Genomic DNA, 27,111 nt, shown 5'->3' on the forward strand with positions numbered 1-27,111 from the left:
GGGCGACGATGTGTATCTATGCAAAAATATCGTGTTTTGCAAACGACTCTAGCGGGGAAGAAAGTCTCAAGGCTGGTCGTGCGTTTGCGAGTGAGATCATTGATCAAGTTCAGCAAACGAATGTAGATCAGGAAACAATGGCAATCTACGGACTCTATCAACGGGAAGGTGATCTGGGAGATTGGAAATGCCATTAACAGAGTGTGTGACTTAAGTTTTGTTCGAAAATGATAAGTTTGTTAGTTTGGCATGCAAAATGCACTTGCGACAACGTAGCACAATCATAACGAACTAATAAGAATTCAAACTGAACGAAACAACGTTTTCTCGGATTAGCCATGCCTCCCCTACAAGTTTTTACCTTATTATTCCGGACAATATTGCCCCGTAAGCTACTTGTTAAACAGGTTGAAACCTCGAGTCAAAATACTCATTCGGATTACCTCCACAATCCAACGCAGCCAGTGTCAATAACACCTCTCTGTGGTTGAGCTTTGTGCTGGTCACGGTTGATGACTTTTGTCTGGTGTGAATGCATCTTTGTTATGCACTACAAAACATAATACTGTTATACTATGATCCGTTTCAGAGCTTTTTAGCGCGTAGATTTCGATAGCCCGGTTGTGCAGTCAAAGTCCATAATTGGTCTCATAACTTGCCTGATAATTTAAGCAAATCATTAAAAGTACGGTCAATTACGAACAAATGTTCGTCTTGTTTTCGCATGTTTTCCCCCTTACCATTTCCGTGTACAAGCTCGGGTTCACCTGACCCTTTTCACTCGCAACGCCGAAAGAGACATGTAGCGAAATTTGCAAAAACAATTAACAACCATTAACGAGCCATTGTCCTGCAGGCCAAAGGTATTTCTGCAGTGAGAGGGGAGCTCCTTCTCTTCGAAACGTGGGAAATTGTAAGTCTGATACTACGGCGCTTGTCGCTTATTAGTCGACGCACTGTCTGCCGGAGCTGGTAAGCTTAGAACGGCCCACGTATCAAATTCAAATCGACCAAAGCGCCCCAAAACCGGGCAGCGTCGATGTCGATTCATTTGATACAAGTTCAGCCGCACATACTCACGCACGGAATGTTATAAAGTGACTAACCGTCCAACACTTGGCGGGCTTCTGAAGATGGCCAAGGAAGCGTGTAGATACCGAGAGGGTTCGGTTGTACAGAAATATAAAACGTCTCCTAGCCTAGCCATGCATTCCTCGACACGACTTCTCATATTGTGTCGTCGTCGGAAATTAATACCCCATTTGATAAAAGACGACGATGGAGCTATTTACAAACGACGACAGGCGCGACCAATTGAATCTATACGTAATGGCCGGCAATTGATTAGGTTTGGTCGGTAAATTTGTCCAACACGGCACCCAAGGGGTGTGTCCAATCGGCGATAACGTTCCGTTTGAAGGTTATGTTTTGGAATAATTCAATTGGGTTAGAGATTTTTAAATAAATTTGTTGTAATGCATGTTTTGTTGTTCAAACAGTGCGATTCTTTCCAACTTAGCATTTTGAATGGTAATCACCATAGAACGAAACCATTCAACGCCATATGTGACTAATGGGCTGATTGTGAAGCCCGTCGATACATGGACATATCGATAAAACGATATAGTTTAGTCGATGATTATAGCCAGTGTGGTATGGGTCCTACAGTGTGTCACGGTGACATGGTCGGTGTGTGGCACTTTATGTAACACAATTCTAATTCTGTCTCCCGATATGGGCACTGTCGCGAGCGAACCAGACTCTAGCCGTCAGGCCGTAGATAACCGTTGGACAGCAACATGCTGCCGTGCAGCAGTCGTCCAATGTATCATTCAGAACACACGCGAATGTGTTCTTGGCATATGAAGTTTGTTTCAAAAATTGTACTCAATTGAGCTTATTTTTGTAAATACCTACAACCAAACCAAACTTCGCTGATCAAGCACTGGCATTATCTTCTGTCGAAAATTACAAGATTTTCCCGTCGTCTTTGAAGTTCGACATTACGCCATCCGTTATTAGAGCTCCAGAAAGCTATTTAATAACAGGAATTATAGCATAGCATAGAATAGCATTTTTAGTTGCTACTCTGTTATTGACCATAGGGACGTGGTGTTACATCATGCTGCCATCTGGTTTTTTTAAGTGCAAGAGTGGAAAAGTGCTGAGTCATCGTCTACAAATAGACGGCGTCCTATCTCGCCCAGCAAAATAAAGTCGATAAAGTAGTCGGTTTTGATGAGAAAAAGTGGAAAACGTGGACTAAAAATAGCAACGCCATCCTCCTATGACCTCCAAGAATTGCTCCGTGGACCACAGATGAAGAATAGGAACGAATCATCACCACTTCGCAACTTTCAAATGTCTCTATCATGCTAGTCAATCACAGCGCCGGCCACGACCAGTGGTAAGACACAGGGAAGTGGATAGGAATTTTTGGATTCTTATACCAAACCAAACTTCGCTGATCAAGCGCTAACATTGATCTTCTGTCGAAAATTACAAGATTTTCCCGTCGTCTTTGAAGTTCGATATTTCGCCATCCATTATTAGAGCTCCGGAAAGCTATTTAATAACAGGAATTATAGCATAGCATAGCATTGATGTATAGTAGACATTGTCTATCCATAGTTGTTACTCTGTTATTGACCATGACCATTTGGAAGGGGTTAATAAGATGGGTTTGACGCCAGGATTCGCCGTGGTAAGTGATGTGGCCGTGATATTTATTTTTACACAGCTAAAAAAGTAGTAATCCAGCTGCGTGTAAAAGGCCTGGGTGCAAAATAAATATTGTATTATTTTATGCAATTTTATGTGATTTTACACCCTGAAACATGTAGCCCATCAGTATGGGAAACCTACTTAACCGAAATGTCAAGCTGATATATGCGTTTATCCTTACAGCTCTTCATTGGTCTGATGGCCGAGTGGGCTAAGGCACCAGGCCGTACTGTTGGTGCTGCTTGAATCCCGGCGGTTGCATTTTTTTTGTGTTTGCAAAAATTGTACATGCAGTGTGTAATATTAAGAGTTTATTTTGACGAAGGTGATGTGCATGCTTTGGCATGCAATTTTACCATCGGATTTTTTGCTGTGTAGTTTCTAATTCTTCGTATGTTCTTGGATTCATTTTGGAAGCTTTCCATTTCGGTTCACCAAGCTGGTGAATTCTGCAACCAGTAAGTGCACAATATTGCATTGTCGTTCACAGATTACAATCAAGTTTCTTGGATTCTTATAGCATTCTTATTCCTTCTAGTCAACTAAGCCTCGATGGTCTGGTGATTAGCATTTTCGTCAGCTGACCCAAAGAACGGGGAATCGAATCCCGCCGCGAGCTAATTAATTTTACATATTCAATTGTTCAGAATTCCTTCTTTCCATAATTTCTCGATAGGAGCAGATGGGAACCGAACCCAGAACCTTCCGCTTACAAAGCGAATAGCGTAACATTCAGCCACGCCTACACCTACTATTTAAATACATGAATTATAAGCGTTAAAGCCAAAAAATATTCTCAACTTGCTCAAAAGCAACTGATCCGGGCGCTGTTGGACGCCGGCCTTTGTGTTCTCTCAATTTTGCGCACACTTTCCATCAAGCTCTCCTGGAGCTTCAACCGCCGCTGCCACCAGCAGCCCGGTTGACCTTATGACATACATTTGCGATCATTCTCTCTCTCACTCTTTATCGGTTCAGTGTTTTCCGTTTTCCGCCACCATTCATGCCCAACATTGCCCGCACGTTACTCTTGCAAATATGATCTTTATGCTCTGGAAGAGAGCTTTCCCTTTTTTTTGGCTTGGTTTCTTTTGTTTCAGCGCCGTTTATGCTTTTTCGAGATAGCAGTTTACTTGGGAAATCTAAAGATTGATACTGAGTGGTTTGTTGAGATTTGAGTTGTTCCTCGCAAATTTACTTTTATAAAAAATGGGGTTGCAAACAGCATTCATCATTTATCATCAAATATTGATTGATGATTAAAACAGAATATCTCAGAGTTCTATGTAACAAAAAACAAAGACAGAACTCTACCTGTCAATAAATACGATAAGTACATTATTTATCCTTGGATTTGATTGTTGATTTATGACTGCGAGACAATCCAAAGTCTGCTAATAGCTTCCTGCACTGCATCGATCGTCATTAGTTTTTATTAGAAATGCAGCAACTCACATTTTATGCAAAATGAGTGATTAATTAAAAATGCTCACGTCGCTATGGCCAATAAGGATAGCAAAGTAAATCACGTATTCAACAAGGTTTGATGAATGATAAAAAGATTTGGTCATTTGGTGAATCGGTACTACAATTTTAAATTGAACAGTTGTTTGTAGAAGAATTTATGAATAAGTGTTGTGGTACTAAATACAATCGAACCGAAACCATAAAAAATATATGTGGTCCGATTTAACCCAGTTGACCGAATAAAATCTTTAAATTAAACAGATATTTTTCGTGTGGTATGAGTTAATATTTGCTCCAACTAACTGAACCAACTAGAAGACAAACTTCCTCTGGGAGTGCAAGCAACATGGTCCTATTATTTATATGACCGTTGATAAAACCCGTTAAACTGTTAGCCGATAAGCGATTTATAATTTGAACATTGATTTATTGCTGCAGCTCAGGACCAGTGCACAGTGCCATACCGGTTGAAGCGATGGGCATGGGGTGAAAATGTACAAATTCTTGTTTGAGCTATGCCGTGGAAACACGACTTGATGCTCCCCACAGACTATGTATGGTAATAGTTACCATTTCGAGTTTAGACAATTTTTCTTTACTGGAGTGGACTGATCTAACATTCAGGTACATTAAATGGCCAGCAGCCTTTCAGCTTCTCTAGCAACAGCTGTTGGTGTGCATAACTTGGAAAAATAGTCAAATGGAACATAAATCTGCAAATCATTGAGAAATGAAAGGTTTACAATGGCCTCCCATTACCGAGTGCTTATCTGATGGAGGAAAATTATGGCATTTGCAGCGGTTGCGGACAATGCCAAGAATGCTAGTTTTGCTAAATTAGTTTCTGACATTACATTTTCTTGTAAATTCCCACCATCGTTCCCAACTTTGTAACGCCTTTGTAGCTCTAATTCGGTTTTATGAAGTGACGGAGTTGTCTTATCGCAAAAATGAGATCTTAACATCTACTTGGGTACAAAATTTTCACATCATTCCAAGCAAACCTCTTCTCGGTAATAAAAATGGTAAAGGTCACAAGTCGTGATATTCACGTCTTTTTTCGTTTAATGTGACGACGAAGGAAATTGCAAGCAAACAAGCGTGAAGCCTGGATCAACGGCAACCTCGAAAGGGTCGTCGCCAATCCGGCTTAAGCCTGGTGTAATTGTTGCTGTGGCTTACTTTTTCCTTTCGCCTAAAAACAGAAGAAATAAGATATACAACACAAGTTGTCTTTAACTTCTTCACGCGAGAGTGCACCGTGCGCCATAAAATCTAAATGTTACTGGAAAAACCAGTAAGGAACGCGAATAAATCTACACCACCAAAGGCTTGCAGATGATGGTGCAGCATAAAGGTACTGCAAGTGCAGCCACCAATCAATAAAACGGCGCTTCACTGGTGGCACTTGGCAATGCATGTACTAGAAGACCAGGGTACCCCTGACGGTCGAGGTCTCTCTCTCTCCGATTGGCAAGGAAAGCTGAGCTGAATGGGGCGCTCAAAAAAGGTGGCAACGAAATGTAAAATGGCTCATTAGAGTTTCTAATTAAGCGATTAATAAAAAGAGCAAATGACGCAAATAATTGGGTACATACAGTGAACTGACTCGATTGCTGTTGTTGTTGCCGGTTGAAAACTAGAGTTCAGATTGAAGGCCAAAGTGGGCTGGCATGGCAAGAAATCCAAAGTAGTGTACAGTTAGGAGTGTTCAACTCTGTTGGGACAGCAAACTGTACAAGCTGGTAGGTTTGGATAGGTTTGTGAGGGAAGAGGTTCGCGAAATGGCTCGTGCCATCTTATGAAATGTCTCTACGTTTTCGTAAATTGATTTTTCACTGCAATTTTCGAAACTTTGTCCATCGATTCCATTTGTTCTTATAATTCGTTTTGCATCAAGATTCTTCGTGCGACTTTGATTATAAGTAAGGAAAATATTTTTATGATTTATCGGAAATTGATCGAATATCGAAAATCCTCATCGGAGATCAATTTGAAAGCCATTTAAATTCTCACATTGTGTTTACATACCTGTTTTTTCAAACTTCCTTTAACAAAAGCAATAACGGCAGTTCATCTCTGAAATGTCTTTTGACAGCCCCCCTGGTTAAGTCTTAATTCCAATCAGAGGTAACCACAAATTCGCCACGCGTTGTCATTTTAGCTGCTCGTAAATTTCACTCATCTGGTTGACCAGCATCCTCCCCCCATGGTCGGGATAATGAAAACATGGTCCCATTTCCCCGTGACCAACCGTATGCCAACGACCTGGTCCATAAAAGTGGACTTTATGGAGTGTGGCTCCTCTCATGAATAGATTTCTCGGTGAGCATTAAAATTGGATTTAAATAAATTATCACGAGCTGCCGCGGCTGCTGTCCCATTAGTGGCGATATGGAGACGCACATTTCAGCAAGTTTTTCGAAATGGTCTCTGTTGGATTATCGAATAAGTAGGAACTGTAGTACGCAACCAACAAATTAAAAGTTTATTTTCAGAAATACAAAACGTGTGCGTCTACTTGCTAGGGTCGAACAATAATGATTTCTCCACTCGAACTTCCGGCGCGGTTGACGTCTATCGAGCTGACAGATGTCAGCGGATGAGTCGCCGCGTCGTAATAGGGACGTTCTCCCAACACCTCCCCCTCAATAAAGCTGGTACGGTTCATACCTCACCGGAGCTCTTCGGAATCTTGAAGAGTGACGAGTAGAAACCGGTTGTTGCTGTGGAGTAGCGTTTTCAGGGCGGCGTTTTGTGCGAGGAGGGTTCCTCGCTTGTTGTGCACCTGGTTGTGGAACCAGTGCGGGGGCACCTGGTGGAAGTACCAGTGCCGGGGGAGCACCTATCTCAGCGACCGGTGCGGGCGCATCAAGAGCTGCTTCAGTTGACTCCGACTGTGTTCCCAGACCCCAGGACTCGAGCAGGATGTCGAGCGGAATCTGCACCGACTGGGACGGCTTCGCCGCAGCATCGTCGTCCGACTCACACCGTTGTTTCATCTGGTTACAGTGAGATCGGATCAGGTTCTGCTTAGTCGGCAGCCAGACGTTGTAGATGACCCGTCCAACACGCTCGAGCACTTGACCAGGTTGCCAGCTCCAATCGTTGTTTTTGTACACTTTGGCCCAGACCCGGTCCTTTGGTTGGTAGTGTCGGGCCTTGGCACCGTGTTGCTGATTGAACTGTTTCTCCTGCTTGCTGTTCTCGATCTTGTGGAAAGGAGTGGGCGGCTTGAGCAGGTCGAGCGATGTCCGGATTGGTCTGCCCAAAAGTACTTCAGCCGGTGTTTTGCCTTCTGGTGCACTGCGACAGGGCGTTGAACGGTAACACAGCAGGAACGTGTCGATCGCCTGGGCGAGAGCTTCTCCCCCCGCTGTGATTTTCTTCAGCGTCCTCTTGAAGGTATCCACGAAACGCTCCGCAAGCCCGTTGGACTGCGGATGGAACGGCGGTGTTTTCAAGTGGAGGATGCCGTTGCTGTCACAGTACCGCTCGAACTCCTCACTGACGAGCTGACGTCCGTTGTCACTCACCAGCGTTTCCGGCATACCAAATCGCGCGAAAATTCCCTGGAGGATGGCCAAAGTCGCTGCAGTTGTGATGCGCTTTGTCGGGACGACCTCGGGCCATTTGCTGAAAGCGTCCACCAGGATCAGGTAAAACCAGCCATCGACTGGTCCGGCGAAATCGATATGCACTCGTTGCCAGGGTTTCTCCGGTAGCGGCCAAGACTGCAGAGTTGTCTTGTTGCTTGTTTTGGCAACCGATGCACAGTCGGTACAGGTGCGGACAAGCTGCGCGATGCTCTCGTCGATTCCAGGCCAATACGCGTAGTTTCGGGCGATCGACCTCATCCTCTCGACACCAGGGTGACCCTTGTGCAGCAGTTGGAGAACGCGTTTGTGGAACTTCGACGGGATGACCAGCCGTTCACCGTAGGTGAGACAGCCGGAAACTGCAGACAGTCCGTCTCGGCGAAGGTAGAACTGCTGGAGCTGGGAGTCCTCGAGATCCGCCTTCCTGTTTGGCCAGCCTTCCTGTACGTACCGCGTGACTTGCTTGAGAACTGGATCCGCTTCAGTGCCGGTCTTGATCACCTTGAAAGTGAGCGGTAGACCTTCCAAAGACCGTTCGACGATGTGCTGCATGGTGTTCTCGAGCTGGATAGCGGCGATCACGTACTCCTCGTCCGGCCGGATGTGCGTGTTGATTAGCCGGGACAGCACGTCGGCGTAGCCGAAGCTGTCAGTAGAAATGTACTGGATGGTAAAATCGTACAAGAGGAGAGTGAGTGCCCACCTTTGGAGTCTGTTGGCAGTATAGACGGGTATGCCTTTTTTGGATCCGAAGATCGAGAGCAACGGCTTGTGATCCGTCTCGAGCTGGAAGTGTCTGCCAAACAACATGCGATGGAAGCGCGTGACGGCGAAAATCAGAGCGAGACCCTCCTTCTCTATTTGGCTGTAGTTTGATTCAGCCGGGGTCAAACTCCGAGATGCGTGGCTGATCGCCTTCACTGCCCCGTCTGGAAACCGATGCGCGATCCTCGCACCGATGCCGACCGTTGAAGCGTCCGCTGATACCACAATTTCCAGCTTGGGGTTGTAGTGTGTGAGTACCAACGGTGATTGCAGCAGCTCCTTAAACCGGTCGAAGGATTTTTGGCATGCGTCGTTCCAGTCCCACTTTGTCCCCGCCTTCAGCAGCTGGTCCATGGGGTATCGCAGCTTCCGCATCTCCGGAACATACTTGGAGTAGTAGTTCACGGCGCCGAGATACGAGCGGAGTGAGGGAACATCGTGCGGAGCGGGCATGGAGGCAACGGCGGATGTTTTGTTTGGATCTGGCCGAATACCGTCGCCGTCCATGATTTGGCCCAGATACTTGATCTGACGCATCGAAAAGCTGCACTTCTCGATTCTCACCGTGAAACCGTACTCCTGCAGTCGGCTCAGCACTCGGTGAAGGTTGCTGTCGTGCTCTTCCTGCGTTCGGCCTGCGACCAGGATGTCATCCAGATAACCGCAAGTTGAGCTGAGTCCGCAAAGCATCGTGTCCATCAGCTGCTGGTAGGCGCCGGGAGCTGACTTGATTCCGGGCGTCAAGCGGGTATACTGGTAGAGCCCCTTGTGGGTGTTGATGGTGAGAAGGTTCTGGGAATCTGGGTCCACTTCCACTTGAAGGTAGGCATCGGATAGGTCGATGTGACTAAAGACCTTGCATCCGGCCATACTTGCGAAGATGTCTTCTGGTAGTGGTAGTGGATGTTGGTTTGACTCCAGAACGCTGTTGAGCCCCGTGGAAAAGTCAGCGCAGATGCGGATGGTCCCGTTGGGCTTCCGCACAACGACGATTGGCGCGGCCCAGTCCGAAAACTCGACCGGCTTGAGGACGCCGATGTTGGTGAGACGCTGCAGTTCCTCTTCGACAGCACCTTCCATGCTGTAGGCTACGGGACGTTTCGGCCGGAACACAGGTTTCGGGTTGCCCCGAAGAGAGAGCTTGACTTTGGTCTTGATGCAGAGTCCCATTCTGCTGGTGAAAACGTCGGTGTACTTAGCTTGAAGCTGACCGACATCGAGGCTGTGCTGGGGTTGAGAGCACACCTTGCTGCAGAACGAGCTGATGGGTACATCCCACAGACCGAAGTTGTCCATCCAGTCCGTGCCCAGCACGAACAAGTTGATTCCGGGAACAGCGACACGACACAGCCCTCGTTTTGAAACGCCTTGGATGGTCACGTCACACCAGAACTCGAAGCGAGCCCCAGCGGTTCCCCCGATGCGGTGACTGCTTTACAGGACGGCGGGCCGGCTTTCGGCTTACCGATCTGCTTCCACATCTGGTCGGTGATGATTGTAATGTCCGACGCAGAATCGACTTGTAGCCGAACCGGAACGTTGTTTATCTGCACCTCCGCGTACTTCCTTCCGCGGCTGACGTTGTGCACGGCGACGACCTTGGTGGCTTTGGTCTTCTTTGCGCCGTACTTTTTCTTCCCTGCAGGCTTTCCGGAAAAACAGCTACAGTAGCCCTCTTTGTGGCCCTTCTTGCCGCAATCCCGGCAGACGTGTTCCTTAAAGTTGCAATCCGATGAATAGTGCATGCCCCCGCATGACCAGCATGGGGAACGTGGCTGTCCAGCACTTTGTTTACTTCCACCCGCCGGCGCTGACTGATGCTTGGGCGGCGAGAAGGTTTTGTTGTTGTGCCTGACAGCGTGCACCGCTGACTGCTTCGGATTTTCGACCAGGACGTTGTCTCGCTTGAGGCTGACCAAGCTCCTGCAGTCCTCGACGACCTTCGTCAAGGTGATGTCCGCCGCCTCGTTCAGCCGTGTGATGAGCCTCATTCGCATGTCCGAATCGCCCGAGGACCGCAATCCACAGACGAAGATTAGGCATTTAAATTGTTCTTCGGATAGAGCGGACAGTTTGAAGTCCACACAGGCTCTGTTGACGCGGCACGAGTAGGCGAGAATGTCCTCCGAATCCTCCTTGGTCACTTGGAGACACTTGTACCTGCGATGGAACACCGACACCGGAGATCCGAAGAGGGACATCAATTGTTCGACGGTCTCCTTGAAGGAGAGCACGTTGGGCTTCTTTGGCAGGATGAAACTTGTGTAGCGTTCATGCGCTGCCGGGTTGAGTTTCCTCATCAGAAGTCGGACTTTCGCGGCGTCGTCGAGCTTTGCGGCGTCTTTGTCGAAAAGGTCCGAGTAGCGGGAGAACCACGTGTCGAACGTTGTCCCCTGCTCCGGATCGTGGTTGAACTCGACAATGTTGCTCGCAAGCGCGTCGAGTGCGATGTCGTCCGGGACAGCTCCTTCAGGCACTTCTGGGTGGCCGCTTGCGAAGTTGTCATCTGCTGCGTCACCTGGGCCATCATCCGCTGCTGCTGTTGTAGGAGTTCAAACAGCATTTCCTCGAATGTGGGCTTTCTCCCGTGCCCAGAGTGGTTTCCGCGATTTTCAGTCGACATGCCAGCTAACCTCCAAATTGAGCGCCTTCAAGAAAATCGTCCAGGAACAGATTTTGCGCGTAACTCGACCGATTTCGCGATAAATCCAACAACTTCTTCCTCGTCGCCACAATGTTGGATTATCGAATAAGTAGGAACTGTAGTACGCAACCAACAAATTAAAAGTTTATTTTCAGAAATACAAAACGTGTGCGTCTACTTGCTAGGGTCGAACAATAATGATTTCTCCACTCGAACTTCCGGCGCGGTTGACGTCTATCGAGCTGACAGATGTCAGCGGATGAGTCGCCGCGTCGTAATAGGGACGTTCTCCCAACAGTCTCATATATTGAAAATTTGATGCGGCGTTGAAAGCGAGGGAGAAAATAAAAAGTTGCTACCTGATGCAAGCAACCTAAACCTGCCGTGTGGCAGTGCACTGACCCTTTCCCCGATATGCGACAGCTATACGTGCGGGGACACGTGGGCGTCCACGCCGTCAGACTGGAGAAACTGGCCTCTCACGCCACCGCTTGCCAGAGGGTGTCAACCAGTTAATTAAAGGAAAATTTATATGCAAATTTTCAATTCAATGGACACTATCTTCATTCATATCTTGGTTATTTAGCGTAAGAAGAAAAATCTCCCCGATGGTGCCTTCCCCCGGCTTGATCGGGGTAGGTTGGACGGCTGGACGGGAGACGATCGGCCAGATAAGCTAAACATATTCGCACCGCGAGACAGCGACTAGTGAGCTGAACGTTTGTCGTCTTGTATAATCCTATTTAACTCTGCATAACGCGTGTATGACACCGGGCTGCAATTGAGCTGCAGTGTATACAGAGATTTATTGGAAGCAACAACGAGTTACATACCCCGGACCACGCTCCGCGCCAACCCACAGAGCCATCAATTGGTCTGCATTTCGCGATGTTGTACAGGTCGTCGCTATCATCATCGCGCAACTCTATCGCCATCAACATCTAAAACGCACCAGAGCTGCTGCAGGGCTGATCAGGGGGACAGTCCGCGCTTGTAGGCTGATTATTTTAAAGTGCATTTTAGTATAATGATGCAAGTGTGGTGTGCCGCTACACCCAAACGCGAGGATGACAAATTATCATACAAATGATGTGAAAAGGTGAACTACTTGTCCCTTTACTGAACAGTCTGTTTGACAGATTACTGCTTTGCAAACCACTCGACGTGTTTTGCAAGACCTTTCTCTTTCGGGTGTACGGCGATGCATCCAAACGATCTTCACGGTGTCGCGCGGAACAACTCTATCCGCGCGCGATCATTCTGGGCATCAAGTGACTCAATCATAAATCTGGCGGAGGCAGAAAAGCTGAAATCTGCATCTCGACTCGTAGGCTGGCTGGCAGTTCCTGTGTGCAGTAAATTGCGATTGCATGTTACGTTACGGCAAAAGTTTTGCCAGCTGACGGCGGCGGGGACGGACCTCGCGAAATGGAAAGTTCGTCCACTTTGTGCCCGGGCATTATACTTATGAACTTGTTGACTAAGGAGTGTTGCGCGTTCGAAAGTGCGAGTCTGACTGAGCTGAGCTGGATGAGGAAGCATCTACCGGCACCCGTTCACGTCTAATCCGGACAGACAACCGCAGATAAACATCCGCGTTGTCCGACGGCGGCCGCTGGGGCTCTTCTTTGCGCGTTACTTATCAAATCAAGTATAATCAAACGCAACCAATCAACCTTAATTGAGGCGAATTACTCCACTTCGCATCGGAGGCATATGTTTACGATTATTTGGTTGGTTCCATCATGTAACCCGCAGAATGACAAGTTTTCCATCGCTCCGTAATGTTCCACAGCTGATATTATTATGTCACAGTCGTCGTGCTATCTTGTCACACCCGCCAAAAACGAGAGCACGCAATGTAAACAATAACAAACACGTTTTGTTTGGCTGACCATTCTGTGCATTGTCCCGAAGTTTGGTTAAAGTTGGTTGCTGGAGTCCCGAGTTATAATTACAAATGTTTACGGTAGTCTAACTTGTACGTGCGTCAAACGCGTTCTGACCTGAAATCCCTTTGCGTGAGGGAGTGACAAGATAGCACGACATGATTGAAACATCTTTCATATGAAAAGTATCTCAGGATTGAAATCGAATTTTGGGGATCTGTGAAGGCCAAAAGGTGAGGCATTGTGAGCTGCACAAAATGGCGTCCTTAACACAATTTGGCCCAAAATGCACGTACGACAAGTTAGCACGACGGCGACGAATTGTAGATATTTACGTCCATTTTCCTCACTATAGCTTTGTAACATGCTATCCAAACAATTTTCTTCGTATAATCAAATCACACTGTCACTAAATGAGCAGCGCAAACACTTTGCACGAACCCACCGTAGAGAACCCGAGTCGGTAACATTGACCCCATTATTTCACACCACATTTATCAGTTTTGTTGTGAATGAAGTGCCACCGAGTACCGCGGCCGAAACTTGAACCGCTCTCGGACCCCGTCAGGATTGAGCAACGAATTGAAACTCACACTAGGTGCTGCCGACTTTGTTGGTTTCCAATGGCCAGTTGCAGGTTCGCAAAGGTCTGTCAGGGTCTGTCCGACGTTTTGCAATGGTATCCCACACGAAAGCGATCCGCGCTGCACTGAGCTGCACTCGTCGCTCAATGGGTTTACGCCGATGCAAATCCATTGGGTGCAGCACAGGTAATAGTAGACTTTAGCTATGGCACTGCACTCGTATAAAGGTGCAAAGTTTCAAATTTGATCTGCTCAGCTAAATCTGAACTGAAACTGAACAAGTTATTTGGTTTTTACGCAAAAAATTGAAAAAAATATTAATTATAAAAATCTGTTAAACATGAAAAACACAAAATATGAAAAGAAATGTTTTCGTAAAAATGCCAATATTAGTTAACAAATCGATGCCCGTGTGCTCTCTTGTTCGATCTAGATATGATCCCAGCAAGCTAAGTGCAAAAGAGCACACCGGCATCGAAATACAGTCCGGACTTGATTACCCGAAGCCTCGATTATCCAAAGTGAATTTTTGCAAAGGCTTTCTGATAATAAAGTCTGGACTATACGAGGAAATATTAAAACGATAGAAATAAATTTGAGGTTCAGAAAGCTCCCAGAATTGAAAAAAATCAGGTTTTCAACACAATTTAGAATCGTATTAATTCAAGACTTTTCTTTCTTATTCCAGGTAAGCAATCCAAACATTCTCTCGAGATGCCATCAAACCAGTAATTATGTGAGTAATGAGTGTGGTATCGTAAATTATACAAAATTCACACTGACGAGTTTATTAACACTTAATGTTGGGAAGATTCAATGAATAGACTTTAAACTTCACACATCTTATTTTAAATTGAATATGTATCATGGATGAAACGAAGTCCTCTGACAAAAAGATTTTGCAGTTCGAAAGCGATTGAGGGCGTAACGATTTAGGGAGGTTTGTAATGTAAATATGAAAATGTACTCTTTCCATTTTAGACATTTTAGCACCAAGCCTCGACCTGTACACTTATTATGGATTCATAAACTACTGTGTAATTTCGTCCATCCAATTACTGCAAGAAATCGAGTCCGTAAATTACTGCCAAGAACTGCAACCGCATTGGGTGACCTAAATCTTTCTATCATGCATGGAAAATGCCATCGAATGGTGCAGGTCGGCTGCATTTTACCAGCGTAAATGTTCATTGAGAAAAAAAAGCGTTTTGCCCGGCAGCGGCAGTTTAGAGTCGTAAAGTGTGTTCTGCAAACCCACACTCTTGCAGCCGATTGATAGAGCTTGCAGTAAAATCTTCGACTCGATGATGTAATTCGCTGCAAACTAGTCGCCTTTCCCTGTGCCATTCAGTGCAAAATGCTGTAAAATTTATCAAAACTAACACTAAAATGGGAAAATAAACATGTTTGGTCAGCGAGTGAGACGGTGTGGCGGGGCCGAGTGGACAGGGATTATTTTAATGAATAAAAAGCCCAGCTCGAGTGTGTGAGCAATGAAGATTTTATGAATGAATTTGTAAGGAGGTGTAAGTCTGAAAGAGACGGAAGCCAACGGGCCGTATATTTGTCAATGAAATGTGCAGAGGCCGTAAAGTATAGGCAACAGAAATAAAGGCAAATTTGCGTAGGTTGAAATTTTTACGATACGGGCAAGTGTTGAACCCCGCGTGAAGAGTGTTTACAAGACGCCAGAGTCTCACTCACTGGTCTGGTGTCGTTCTGCAAACGCTTTCCAGAGGAAAAGACTCTGGCTGTGACTGGCGGAAAAGCAATTTAAAAAGACTAGTCAATGAGTTAACGGTCGTACCGTTTTTTTTTCGCGCACACTCGCTCATGAATGAACGCCTCGTTGATATTTAAATTGGCCGCATCTCTGCTGGCCGGGAGGATTCTTTTGGAGGTTAACCGGAATCGGCTTGCAGCACGGAGCTGCAAATTTTGCAATTAGGTGCTTATTCGACGAACAATAAACTAATAAAACGATTTGTCTGTCAACGGTGAATGACAGAACTTTTCTGGCACGTTTGGCAAACTGAACACGGAAGACTTCTTATAGTTTTCTATTTGAAATTGTATAGATGATCTTGACATTAAGGTAGGATTGATAAAAATATTAAAATTTAATCAAATAGTTCCTTCCTTCCTTAATGGGACAGTGATAGTCAACCAATTTCATTTATGCTCTGATAAATTGAATGTAAAACTTTTTTGGTTACATAATTTTAAAAAGTAATTTTCAAACGATTATTTAATATAAAAAGTTATATCTTTTTAAATGGGATCCAAACAAATCATGATGTTTCCACGTTTTTAGATGAAACCTCCCAACCGCTGAGTGCTCTCGATTCGCACTCGCTGATTGACTGCAAGCGTCCAAGCTTCAATCATAAATTTGACAATCTGCAAACAATCGCGTGTCGCAACCTTTTGGCGGCTGCCTTTTGCCTTTTAAATGCGCCGTATAAAAATGGTCCCGCGTTTAAGCACGCAAAGATATATTGCGTCCCTGGATGTTCGCATGTCACCCATGTCGGGTTTCAGAGTTGGAGAGCGGAATGTTTATTTTTCTTCCGATTTAATCAAATAATTGTTGGAGGCATAAAAAAACCTAGAGGACAGGTCGGTCCTATAAAATTCAAGTGTGAGACCGGCGAGGCCTTGTGCGGACCAATTTCTGGACAAACCGTGCCGCTGAGCTGGATGGTGACGGAAGAACGGGTCGACGACGGTGCAGTTGGTAACCGATCGCCTGCAGAGAAAGTAAATAATCGTTGTTTGCGATGTGATAAAGTTCGGATTCAAAGTTTGTTTATTGGATTGGGGGTTCAGCCGCAGAGCAGCCCCAAATGGGCAGGATAATTTGTTGAACTTTTAGTTTGTTGATAAACGAAAACGGGGATGCAGTTACTGGTAATGTGAGGATATTGACCAAGTGTAAATATTTAACATTTAAAGAGGCGATTACCACTTCCGGGAGTTAGTGTTTTTTCTGAATGAATGCTTATCGTTTATGCAGTAATCATTCAAAAGTGAATGATTTGTAAAACAAAGATTTAATAAAATCATGAAGTCTCTTCAAACTACCTCTAAACCTCCATATCATGCATAAATAATATAATCAGTCTTTCAAATCAAATCAAATTATTCGCTCTACAGAATTGCCTTGGCGTTCTCGATTGCGAGATTCCTACTCGAAACTAGTTGTCCGAAGGCTTGATTTTAGAGGCAATTGCAAACCTCTTTTTACATCTTAGCCTTTATCCACCCCGGGATTCGAACTGATGACCTTTGAATTGTGAGTCCAACTGCCTACCAGCAACTCCTCTGAGGCAGGACCCAGGGAGACGACTCCTACACCTGGACTGAGCTAACGGCCTAACCCCTAGGTTAGACCGGAGCCAACATTTACTTCCCCTTCCAAAGGAAGGCGTGATCAGATAAATCTCGTCTCGAAAAATGCCACCGGGACCTTCTGGGATCGAACTCTTTTACATGCTTACGATTTTTATTTAAAGTTTTTGTCCCTCGGCTTTGGTCGCGTCCGAGGGAGAGGGGGCTAAAATTCGAATTTCATGCTTTATTGTCAACATTTTAAAACAAAGAATATCACAAAACATTGTAAACACAGTTACAGTTATGCTTCAGTCAAATCGTTTCAAAATATCAATGAATTCACCATAATATTTTTTTATAATTTCGTTATGGAATATCTAACTTTTCCTCTCATTCTATAGTTGCGAAACGTAAATGCGACACTGTTTTGGTTTTTGAGTTGACCAAACAAAAAATAATAATAACAACATTTCAATGCAAAAAGGTATGGAAATTACATTACTCAGCAAAAGACGGTTTGCAATCACTAATTTTAAAAAATGTAAAATTTAAAGAAAATATTTTTTTTATTTGCGGTACTGTACAACGGATATTTGCAAAAACTCAAAGTTTATTTTAAATCAACTCAAAGATGTTAAAAATGATTATAAACGCAGGTGAATGCACTTTAAATTGTTTTCAGCTAATTGCACTAAAAATTCATTATTTAAAAAAATAGTTTTTTTCTCTCTGGTTTTTTAGACCGCTCTTGATGGGAGGGAGACAAAAACATTGAAAAATATTTACCACAGTCTAAAAAAAATTTAAAAAAATATATCCAGGCATTTTTTTGCCAAATTTACAGTTCCTCATGTTTGATTCATATTTTGTTTGCTTATTTTGATTGCAATTAGTTATCAAAAATCTATTAGTTGAGCAGCGATGTAATATTGTTTGTTTTTTAAATAATTGCGTTCTCAACATACTTGGTACAAATTGTTAGTTTTACCAAAGAAATTGAAAAAAAAAACAAAAACAAAAATAAAGCTGTGTATTCACATCAAAATCTAAAATTCATTATATTGTTGAAGTCGCTTAAAACGCAAAAAAAATGTGCCTCAAGAAAATTATTAAGCTAACCCAACGTGCCTAGTACTAACGACTAAAACGTGCTGTTCTGTACCCACGGTTAAACTGCAACTTGCAAACACAACTACTTATCGGAGGTCATTTGATGATCGATTGGGGATTGCAGAAAAATCATGGCCACTCTCCGCGCGCCTCAGCATGGGGTCGATTAGGCACAATGCAAATGCAGTCATAAATCATAAGTAGCACACGACGACTGCCAATAGCTGGCTTTTATGAAGTTTTTCTTGCAAAGCAACTGAACACAAACCGCTATTCGGAAGCCCCAATTTGAGAAGGAGCGCCAAAGCGGCCACAAACGGGCCAAATGCACTCAGTTTGCTGCTGAACAACAGCCTCGACGTTGCAACATCAGTCAAGCGGATATTCGTCGGCTTCGGCGGGGGGACCACCGTTCCGGTCCAATAGCTCAAGTCCGTGACGGCAGCGTGAATTGGGATCAAATCGCACCGGGACACCACCCGTGTGCAACGTGCAGCATAATGAGAATTAGATTTCAATTAGTCGGAGATTAATTTTGATCACGTTTAGTACGATATTAACCGTGCAAAAGGCTGTCCCACCTGAGGCTTCTCGGACGTACGGGCCTCTTTCCTATTTTAACAAGGTGGAATTTTCGCTTGCGAAACAACCCCGAAGAGCAGGTCTCGTTGAGTTTTGTGCACGATCTTGCCAACCGATCAAAAGGCCTGCTGTTGATCTTTATTTGCCGCGCTACATGCTGACTGACTGACTAGCAAGTGCATCAGGAACTTGTACCTTGTGCTGTTGAACGTGAACTATTTCGTTAGTCGAGTTGTAAAATAAAATGCGAGCCCATACACCTTTCGGTACACATAGAATGGGTTACCTTTTCACCGCTGGATGCAACATGACTTGGTAATATATCTTACCGGGCTGAAACAAACCCTTGCCCCAGTACTATTCGCATCCGCCTCATTTGCTAACGAATTATACACAAGGTAACGTAGTTTCGCACCTGATTTGAATTAATGGCTCCGAGCGTGTGACTGTTGATTCTTTTCTAAGTAATTCAGCAGTGCACTGTTGGCGCTGGTGACAGGACATTTATCAGGTTATTTATGATTCCTGAGATATAAGTAGGTCAGCACGAGTAACGGAATTGTTTCAACTAATGTGTTCAATTACGAATTCTTAATCCTTTAATCTTCTTGATAACAGCTTTCTGAAGTTGTTTAAAGATAGTAGAGTATTCAATACTCTCTCGCTTATCCACATAAGTGTGATTTAAATTGGATTATTTTTCCCAATTGTTTCCAATTGGTTGCGTTTTCGAGTATTCAAGTTAATTTTAAAGAACCAACGACCAGAAGACTATACGATTAAATTTGATCACTCATTTTTTTAAAAAACCAGAATTGCAACGTTTTGTTCTAGTATTTCCAATAGCAAATTTTGCTTGCATGGATGTTTATCTTCAACCTAACGTTGCCGAAAGTCAACAGTTCAGAAGTATCAGCAAATTCTGCCATTTAAATGTACATGAAAAGTTTACTAATTGAGAATATTGAATGAGGGTGCGTCAAACGAGTTTGTTGTGGATTGGATTTGCTACATCAATAATTACCAACATAATTGCTTTTCAATATTCTGTAAATCTTCTTGAGACGCCTAAATAAACAATCACAGCCCAACGTTGCAGAAATCCGTTCTACGGGTTCAGTTCTTTCGAAACAAGCGAACGAGCCTCTCCATCGAACGTTCCCAAGAAACAAATTCATTGAGTTACATATTTTATCGGAATCGATTAATCTTTGAATGGAAGTTACACCGCGCGTCTTCTGTTTGCGCAGCCGCTGTTCAATGTGCTCTTTTCGTGTCGTAAACAAAGATTGTTTCATTCTCTGATGGTTACGAAACGACCCAAAGCCAGCATAAAGAATCACTTGGATGCACGAAACACTCCTGGTCCCAGGTTGGCTGGATTGACTTGCCTCAATTTTACAGCATAGAATCAATTCAACGATGCGAACGCTTCTCACCAGAAGAAGAAGTTGAAGAAAGGCTTGGCACTCAATTTGGCCGCGGCTCGACTCGGATCGGATCGAAATTCACGCTCGATGAAGCAACAGCTCATTATGTTTTCGAACCTTTGTGCCTCTCTCTCGAATGATTTCGGGCCTTTCGTGCTTGACGAACGACTTCTAATATGCATAATGTGCATTTTTCTGATGCATTTCTGGGTTGCTCAACGTGCTAGTCGACGATCATCCTTGATTGGAAACGGTACAATCAAATGCGGCTTTTAGCTCTGTTTTTCTTATGTCACCTTTTTGGATCGTTTGAGATGTAGACACGAGGAGAATATTAATCAATTTTCAAATTAAAAGCAGTTCATTAATGGGTTCCAGTGTTTCATACATGGATACACGAAAAGTTACACAACTTCCAGAGGGTCGGATCAAAGGGTTCACAGGTCTGTCATTTTTATTGTCGCACGGGTTCATAGCTAGACCAGAGAGTGCAGGTCATCAATCATTAATCCACATTGCACCGCAACCAACAGAATCTGCACGGAATGAGTTAGAAAGTCGCCCTTCACCGGTGTTCCAAGTTGCGGTCTACCACCAGGCAGACCACGACCGGGCGCCCTGAACTCCGAGAAGTCGAGTGATTCGGTCCGGGGATACTACTAAGAAACGAGCCAATTTCTGCAACTCGCACAACCAATCTGCCAAAACACGGTTGGACTGTTTTGCTAGAAATTTCGCAACCCATGGGAGAAAGGTGTAATTACTCACAATAAAACACTCCGGCTTCAGAGGTTCATGGGTTCGGATATCGGACCGTCTAGTCTAGTCGTTGGCTCTGCGCTCCGTTGACGATGATTAAGGAGAATGGCATCGAATTCGAACCCGTGCGGCGTTTCATAATTCATATCTCGATGTGTATAAATGTGCTTTCCTCGCAGTACAAGTTCGCGCCGCTCGGTGGGCTGTCCTGACTTTCAACTCAACTACCATTCGAGGTGAACCTTCGTTGGGCGATCCAATACGTGAACGTTTCCAAAGTATAGAAGGATTCAACGAAGCGATAACAGGGCCTTGTTCCTATAATGAATCTTACATAACATCTAGCAACTGTTTTAGACTCAACCCCTAATATTTGAAAGCAGTTTAGTAGTTTATCTCATTTTTTGGCGGAAATTTACGAAAACAATCGATGACATGATGACAACGAAGAAACTTTCCCCGAGCGGCTCCAAAATGGCTCCAGGCCAAATCAACGTTGAAATTGGACCCTTTTAAACTTATGCAACTCCATCACTTGGCCCTTCAATTAGTGCCATTCAGTGAAATTATGATTTCCATGATCAGCATCAGCGTGGCCGGCGCTTGATTGCTGACCAAGCCACTTCAGCAGCCCTGGTCAAGCAACAGCGCAGCGGATATGCATGTAAATCGAACCACTTGAGCGCGATCTCGGCTCAACTTCCCGCGTGGTCCTAAGTGGCGGTTAAATTGTCAAAATATTTGTACATCATTATTTGCCTCACTTTTGAGCGATCATTTCTCCTCGGCATTTCGCGGCTCGTCACAGCATATTACATCGGGCTGGGAACCCTACTGCTAGGGGTTTTTTTTTTACTCGTGAGTAATTTCCGTGGCATCCCTGGCGATTTCACTTTTTACACAAGTGATTAAATTTCGCACACCTTGTTTCTGCCGAACCTTTGCCTCCATTACCACACATCACCAGTGTCTGGAAAGCGAAAGTTACAGTTATTACCTTTTGGTTTACTCGCACAGGAAATCATTTCCAAACTCTGCACTTACTAAGACAATTATGAAGTGCAGTCCGGATCATGTTCATCTGAGTTCATACGATATTTGTGGCTAGTTAAAAACAGTGGTGGTACAGATACAGATTTGTTGAGAACTGTTTTATTTTTAATTGTAAATATGTGAAATAAAAATTCAGAGCACATTTTTTTTTGTTGAACGTAAAGTAAATACAATAATTCAAGCGAAACAAAAAATGGGCTCATGTATTTTTTTAAAACCCAATCTCTTCTACTCTCGTCAGTGGATGTTAACATTAGGAATCAGCAAAATAGACGGCTTGTTTACAAATCCACATTGTTTCTATAAAAAAGCTCAACGCATTTGATACGGTATGTCCACGCCTCCTGTCACTCCTGATAATTTGATTCATCCATGCGTATACGTTCATAGAATCTGCTTTATGCGATCAATGCTACGCAGTACTCATGGCCGCTATAATGTGTGTAATATACTTCGGGGATCTTTAATGTACTGCAATCATTAATTATGACAAGAACTTAGAGCGTATTCTAACCACAAAGTTATACCAGGATGCTTTTTTCGGACTGGCTACCCTTGTGTTCGAAGAGATTAGATTAAATTGAGTTCGATTCCTTCAACATGAATTAGTGTAACACACAGCTGAAAGGATCTCTTGAACTCTGTTACCTATGTATACAAAATGAACTTATTATTAACAAAACTCGACATTTTTTATATTGATTGCAGTAAACGCTTGAGTTCCGTCAAGGTATGATAGATTTCGGCTCCCTGAATACGCTCCAATTGGCAGAATTGTATTTTAATGAATATTTTTCCAATAAATAACATTCTAAATTTCGGGCCAGTGCTATGGAATCAATCTTAAGCATGGTTGTTTAAACTGATTCCACACCATCTATATCCTTAATTTACAATTTTTTGTATTTTCATTAAGTTCACTAAAAGTCAATTCTGTCGATTGGAGCACGTTCTGGGAACTCAAATCTATCATACCTTGACGAAACTGAAGCGTTGACTGACTCAACTTCAAAAATGGCGAGTTCAATCTAATTCAAATTGAAGTTTCAATATGTTAAATAACCTAATAATATAATAGCCTTTGAAGCAATGTATATTTAAAATGAATACAAAAGACAATCTTTCTAAAATCTATTTGTAATATTGTGATAGATTGTGAATATCCAATTTAAAACACAATCATTGATTAAGTAAAACCTGTAACGGCTTAATTAAAACTACTAAACATCTAAACATGATTTCAGGTCGCATTCATTTCCGCAAGAATAATAAGCTAAAAAGGCTATTTTCGACCACGTTCTTCACGCTCAAGTCCTTCGTTCGCCTTGAAGTCGGGCATGCTGCTGTGACGGCGCGTGAGAAACACTGTGCTTCACCGTACAACGTCAATTCGGTGGCTCAGCAATTCGCGCGCACTGCACGCGCGGAACATGACAAACAAGTGGAATTGCCCCGTTCGGACCCAGACAAATTTATGGTCGGCATTTTTTAATCACACAAAGCAGCAGCAGCAGCGAATCTGAGATGAGAAATACTTGACATTTTAGCATAAAAAATGTCGAGTGTAATTTGAAGGTCGATCGAGCAGCCCGGAATCGCATTCGTAAATATGATTTATAGCATCAGATTACCTGAGTGGACTTAGCTTAATCTGATGCCGTTTTGTTGAACCACCAAACGGGAGTGGCATTATAAGTTGGAAAGGATGAAATCATAGTCGATGGCGTTGTACTTATATTATGGATTTACTTGGGTTTCTTAATCCTTCCACGAGTAAGATAACGACTTCGAAATCGCTTCACGTGGTCCACCCCCGAGATATGAACTCGCTGTGCCCAGCTGGCGTCTATCCTGTTATCAGTCCCTTAGGTTCGACTTCTCCACACATAATATCTAATTTTCTTGCCCAGCACGTACAACTCACAGTCTGGCCGGGGAGCCCTCCGTAACCTCCCAGTCATCCCGCGCCAAAACAAGAAATACTACATGGACCTTAACCGTACGACAGTGCTAACATGTTGCACATTATTTTGACATTTTTCTAATTTGCTAGTCGTTCGCGTCTAATTAAATCTGTCGATGTTTGTGAGTGGCGCAAGGAAAAGCCGCCTAGCGGATATAAATCATTTGCTACAAGCTACGACGCAGAGTACGACGACTTCTACTGTGACCTGTGCACGCCGGGGCTCGAACCTGTCACTTTCCTTTGCGATACGCGGGTCGAGCCCGGTTTAGCATACGGGATGGTGCCGGGTTGAGGAAAAAAACGGTTATGTTCCAAAAGTGAAATGCCACCGAAACCCCCTGCCGAGATTGGCCAAAACTCGATTTCGCATTTTGGCGTGTGTCAGCTTATGTGTTTATTAATTTTCATTATCGCATGAAATGTTAACCGCGAGCGCGCGGAAGTAACGACGGGTGATAGATATCGACCCCCGGGGGAACCCCGAGCAGTGAGAGGTTGTGAATATTTGTCTTTAATGAATTTATTTCTTCTGACAATTTTGCCAAAGCTAAAACCATGAAAATTTAGCGGGAGTTTTTTGGCAAGTTGCTATAGAAAGATTTTCATTGAAGCTTAAATTTTCCGAATTCTCAAAAGAATAATCATTTTTATTTCAAATAAGTCATTCATTATCACAAAATTACAGTATCCAGGATGCAATGAAACCAAAACTTTCACTGCAATACATCACACAGCTCGGGTTGCAACAATAAAAAAATATATCCTGAAAAGCGTTAACGTTCACCGATTAATACCAACGACCAGTGGCACCGGCCGGTGTTGGCTCCATCCAAGATTTATTCCGACAGAAAACACAGAAGCAATCCGATGTCAACTTTTATCTCCGACGAGGTTTCCGCTGAGCTGCTGCTTTTATACCTTGTACCCTCGTAAATTCATAATCTTTTGCGAAAGCTTGCCCGCTTGTCGAAGGCGAATTTCTCCCGCGTATGCTAATATTTGATCGGCGATCAATCTGATTAATTAGAGATCGTGTAAATGTCGGACGCTGTCAAAACCATACTGAACCGACATTAATTTCCCCCCGCGATACCACGGAGCTTAGCGCCGCACTTTCGAAAGGGATTGTGTCAACTTGTTTTGGATTGGGGGTTTTGCTTGTACCAGGAAGTACTGCAGTCACCAAAATGTGATACAATGTATCGTTGTGGGAATATGTGAACTTATTTTCATTATAATTGATTCAATTTTCACATTATTTAAACCTAATCTAACTGTCTACTTGAGGCAGTCGCAAATGCAAAGAGAAATTTGCTTAAACAACAACAAAAAATCATTCAAATACTGCTGCAAGTTATTACCAGTTAAAATCAGTTGACCTTTACTATCCCATTCAGTATCCTCACCTCATAAATTGGTCGTGAGAGTACTTCTGGTGCCTTTTTCCGAGCTCATGGCCGCACGGCACAGGGCCATTATGTATACAGCAGATCATTGAGCGAGCTAAAGATCCCGAGGCTGCCGCTGGGCCAACACCGAAAGTTATCATTGTTTCCGCTGGAAAAGGCCGTTTTTTAAGTCCCCCTCGACAAAATATGGGCCCTCTCTGTTTGCAGGTCGTCGCATAAAACCCTGCTATTTACGGGTAATGAAAAAACAATCACGGGACCTGGCCGGACCACCACGATGGCCGTTTCCGCGAGTGCCCTTTCGGAGCCCCCGGGGTCCACGCGAAGCAAAAAGGTTTCATTAAAACAATAACTGTAGTTTGGCACTTGGGAAAAGAAAAGTACGCTTATTACACGTATTATTGCACGACCATCAGAGTTCGCAGGTCCACATAATGAATGATAAATAACACATTTCTCTCTGGCGATTTCTCACATTACTTCACGACTGACATTTTCACTTACCATTCTTTCTGGTTCGATTCTTCTTTCCACTCCAGATTTGGCAGCGATTCGCAAAATTTTGGAGAACGAAACCGGCGGAGCACTCTGTCCTAGCTGCCAGATGCCCTTCGATAAGGGCAAAAAACGAAAGCTGATAGACACCTGCGGCCATGAACGGTGCTACTCGTGCATGTTCCGGAACGAAATCTGCCCCATCTGCCACCCGGCCGTACACCAGGATAGCGATCATGGTAAGTTATTGTTTATTTTACTCTTTACTCTTTACTCTTTACTCTTTACTCTTTACTCTTTACTCTTTACTCTTTACTCTTTACTCTTTACTCTTTACTCTTTACTCTTTACTCTTTACTCTTTACTCTTTACTCTTTACTCTTTACTCTTTACTCTTTACTCTTTACTCTTTACTCTTTACTCTTTACTCTTTACTCTTTACTCTTTACTCTTTACTCTTTACTCTTTACTCTTTACTCTTTACTCTTTACTCTTTACTCTTTACTCTTTACTCTTTACTCTTTACTCTTTACTCTTTACTCTTTACTCTTTACTCTTTACTCTTTACTCTTTACTCTTTACTCTTTACTCTTTACTCTTTACTCTTTACTCTTTACTCTTTACTCTTTACTCTTTACTCTTTACTCTTTACTCTTTACTCTTTACTCTTTACTCTTTACTCTTTACTCTTTACTCTTTACTCTTTACTCTTTACTCTTTACTCTTTACTCTTTACTCTTTACTTGAGTAGTTACGGAATATTTGTGTATTAGTTTTATTCTATGTGTCCGTGAGCTACGAATTGATTAATATTTGTGTTGGGGATTCTTTTTAGTGTTCTCCCTCTAACGGTATATTTTTTATTCTCAAAAACAGTACAAAAATCCTGCGTCTATTAAAGTGAAATCTTGGAAGTGTTACCAACTCTTAACGCACGCACCGCGGAGCGTGTAGCTTGACCTGGATAACTCACTGCATCCATTTCCATATATGGAAGTTGGTTCTATGCTCTCTTGTCCACCACTCTGCAAATGATATATTTATCATGATATCAATCAGCCACACGGTGTATCAGCAAACGGCTTGTTTTTTTCTACCACTTTTTCTTTCTGCTACCTAACCCTCAATGATTGGTCCAATATTCTTTGATTTATCTGCATGCAATTCAGTTCAAGTTTAGGTACTGTAGTCCCTCACTGATGTCGTTGACAGATTGGCACACTTTCGAAAACAGAACATAAATGATGTCGAGAGGAGCGTTTATTGCATGCCTCACGAACATGTTTCTTGGGCAATTTTCGC

The 27,111-nt window shown here is 43.6% G+C and overlaps 1 protein-coding gene across 6 annotated transcripts in view; it reads left to right on the forward strand.

Moving 5' to 3' along the window:
- The window catches only part of LOC6037796 (protein TANC2), a 141,231-nt gene that overhangs the window by 72,391 nt on the left and 41,729 nt on the right, over positions 1-27,111 (forward strand). For all 6 annotated transcript variants that reach the window (XM_038266208.1, XM_038266209.1, XM_038266210.1 and 3 more), the window contains one exon: positions 25,854-26,048. In XM_038266208.1, the coding sequence (XP_038122136.1) occupies positions 25,854-26,048 (195 nt within the window). The remainder of the gene's footprint in view (positions 1-25,853; positions 26,049-27,111) is intronic.

The sequence above is a fragment of the Culex quinquefasciatus genome, chromosome 3 (assembly GCF_015732765.1).
Source record: "Culex quinquefasciatus strain JHB chromosome 3, VPISU_Cqui_1.0_pri_paternal, whole genome shotgun sequence".
Lineage (NCBI taxonomy): Eukaryota > Metazoa > Arthropoda > Insecta > Diptera > Culicidae > Culex > Culex quinquefasciatus.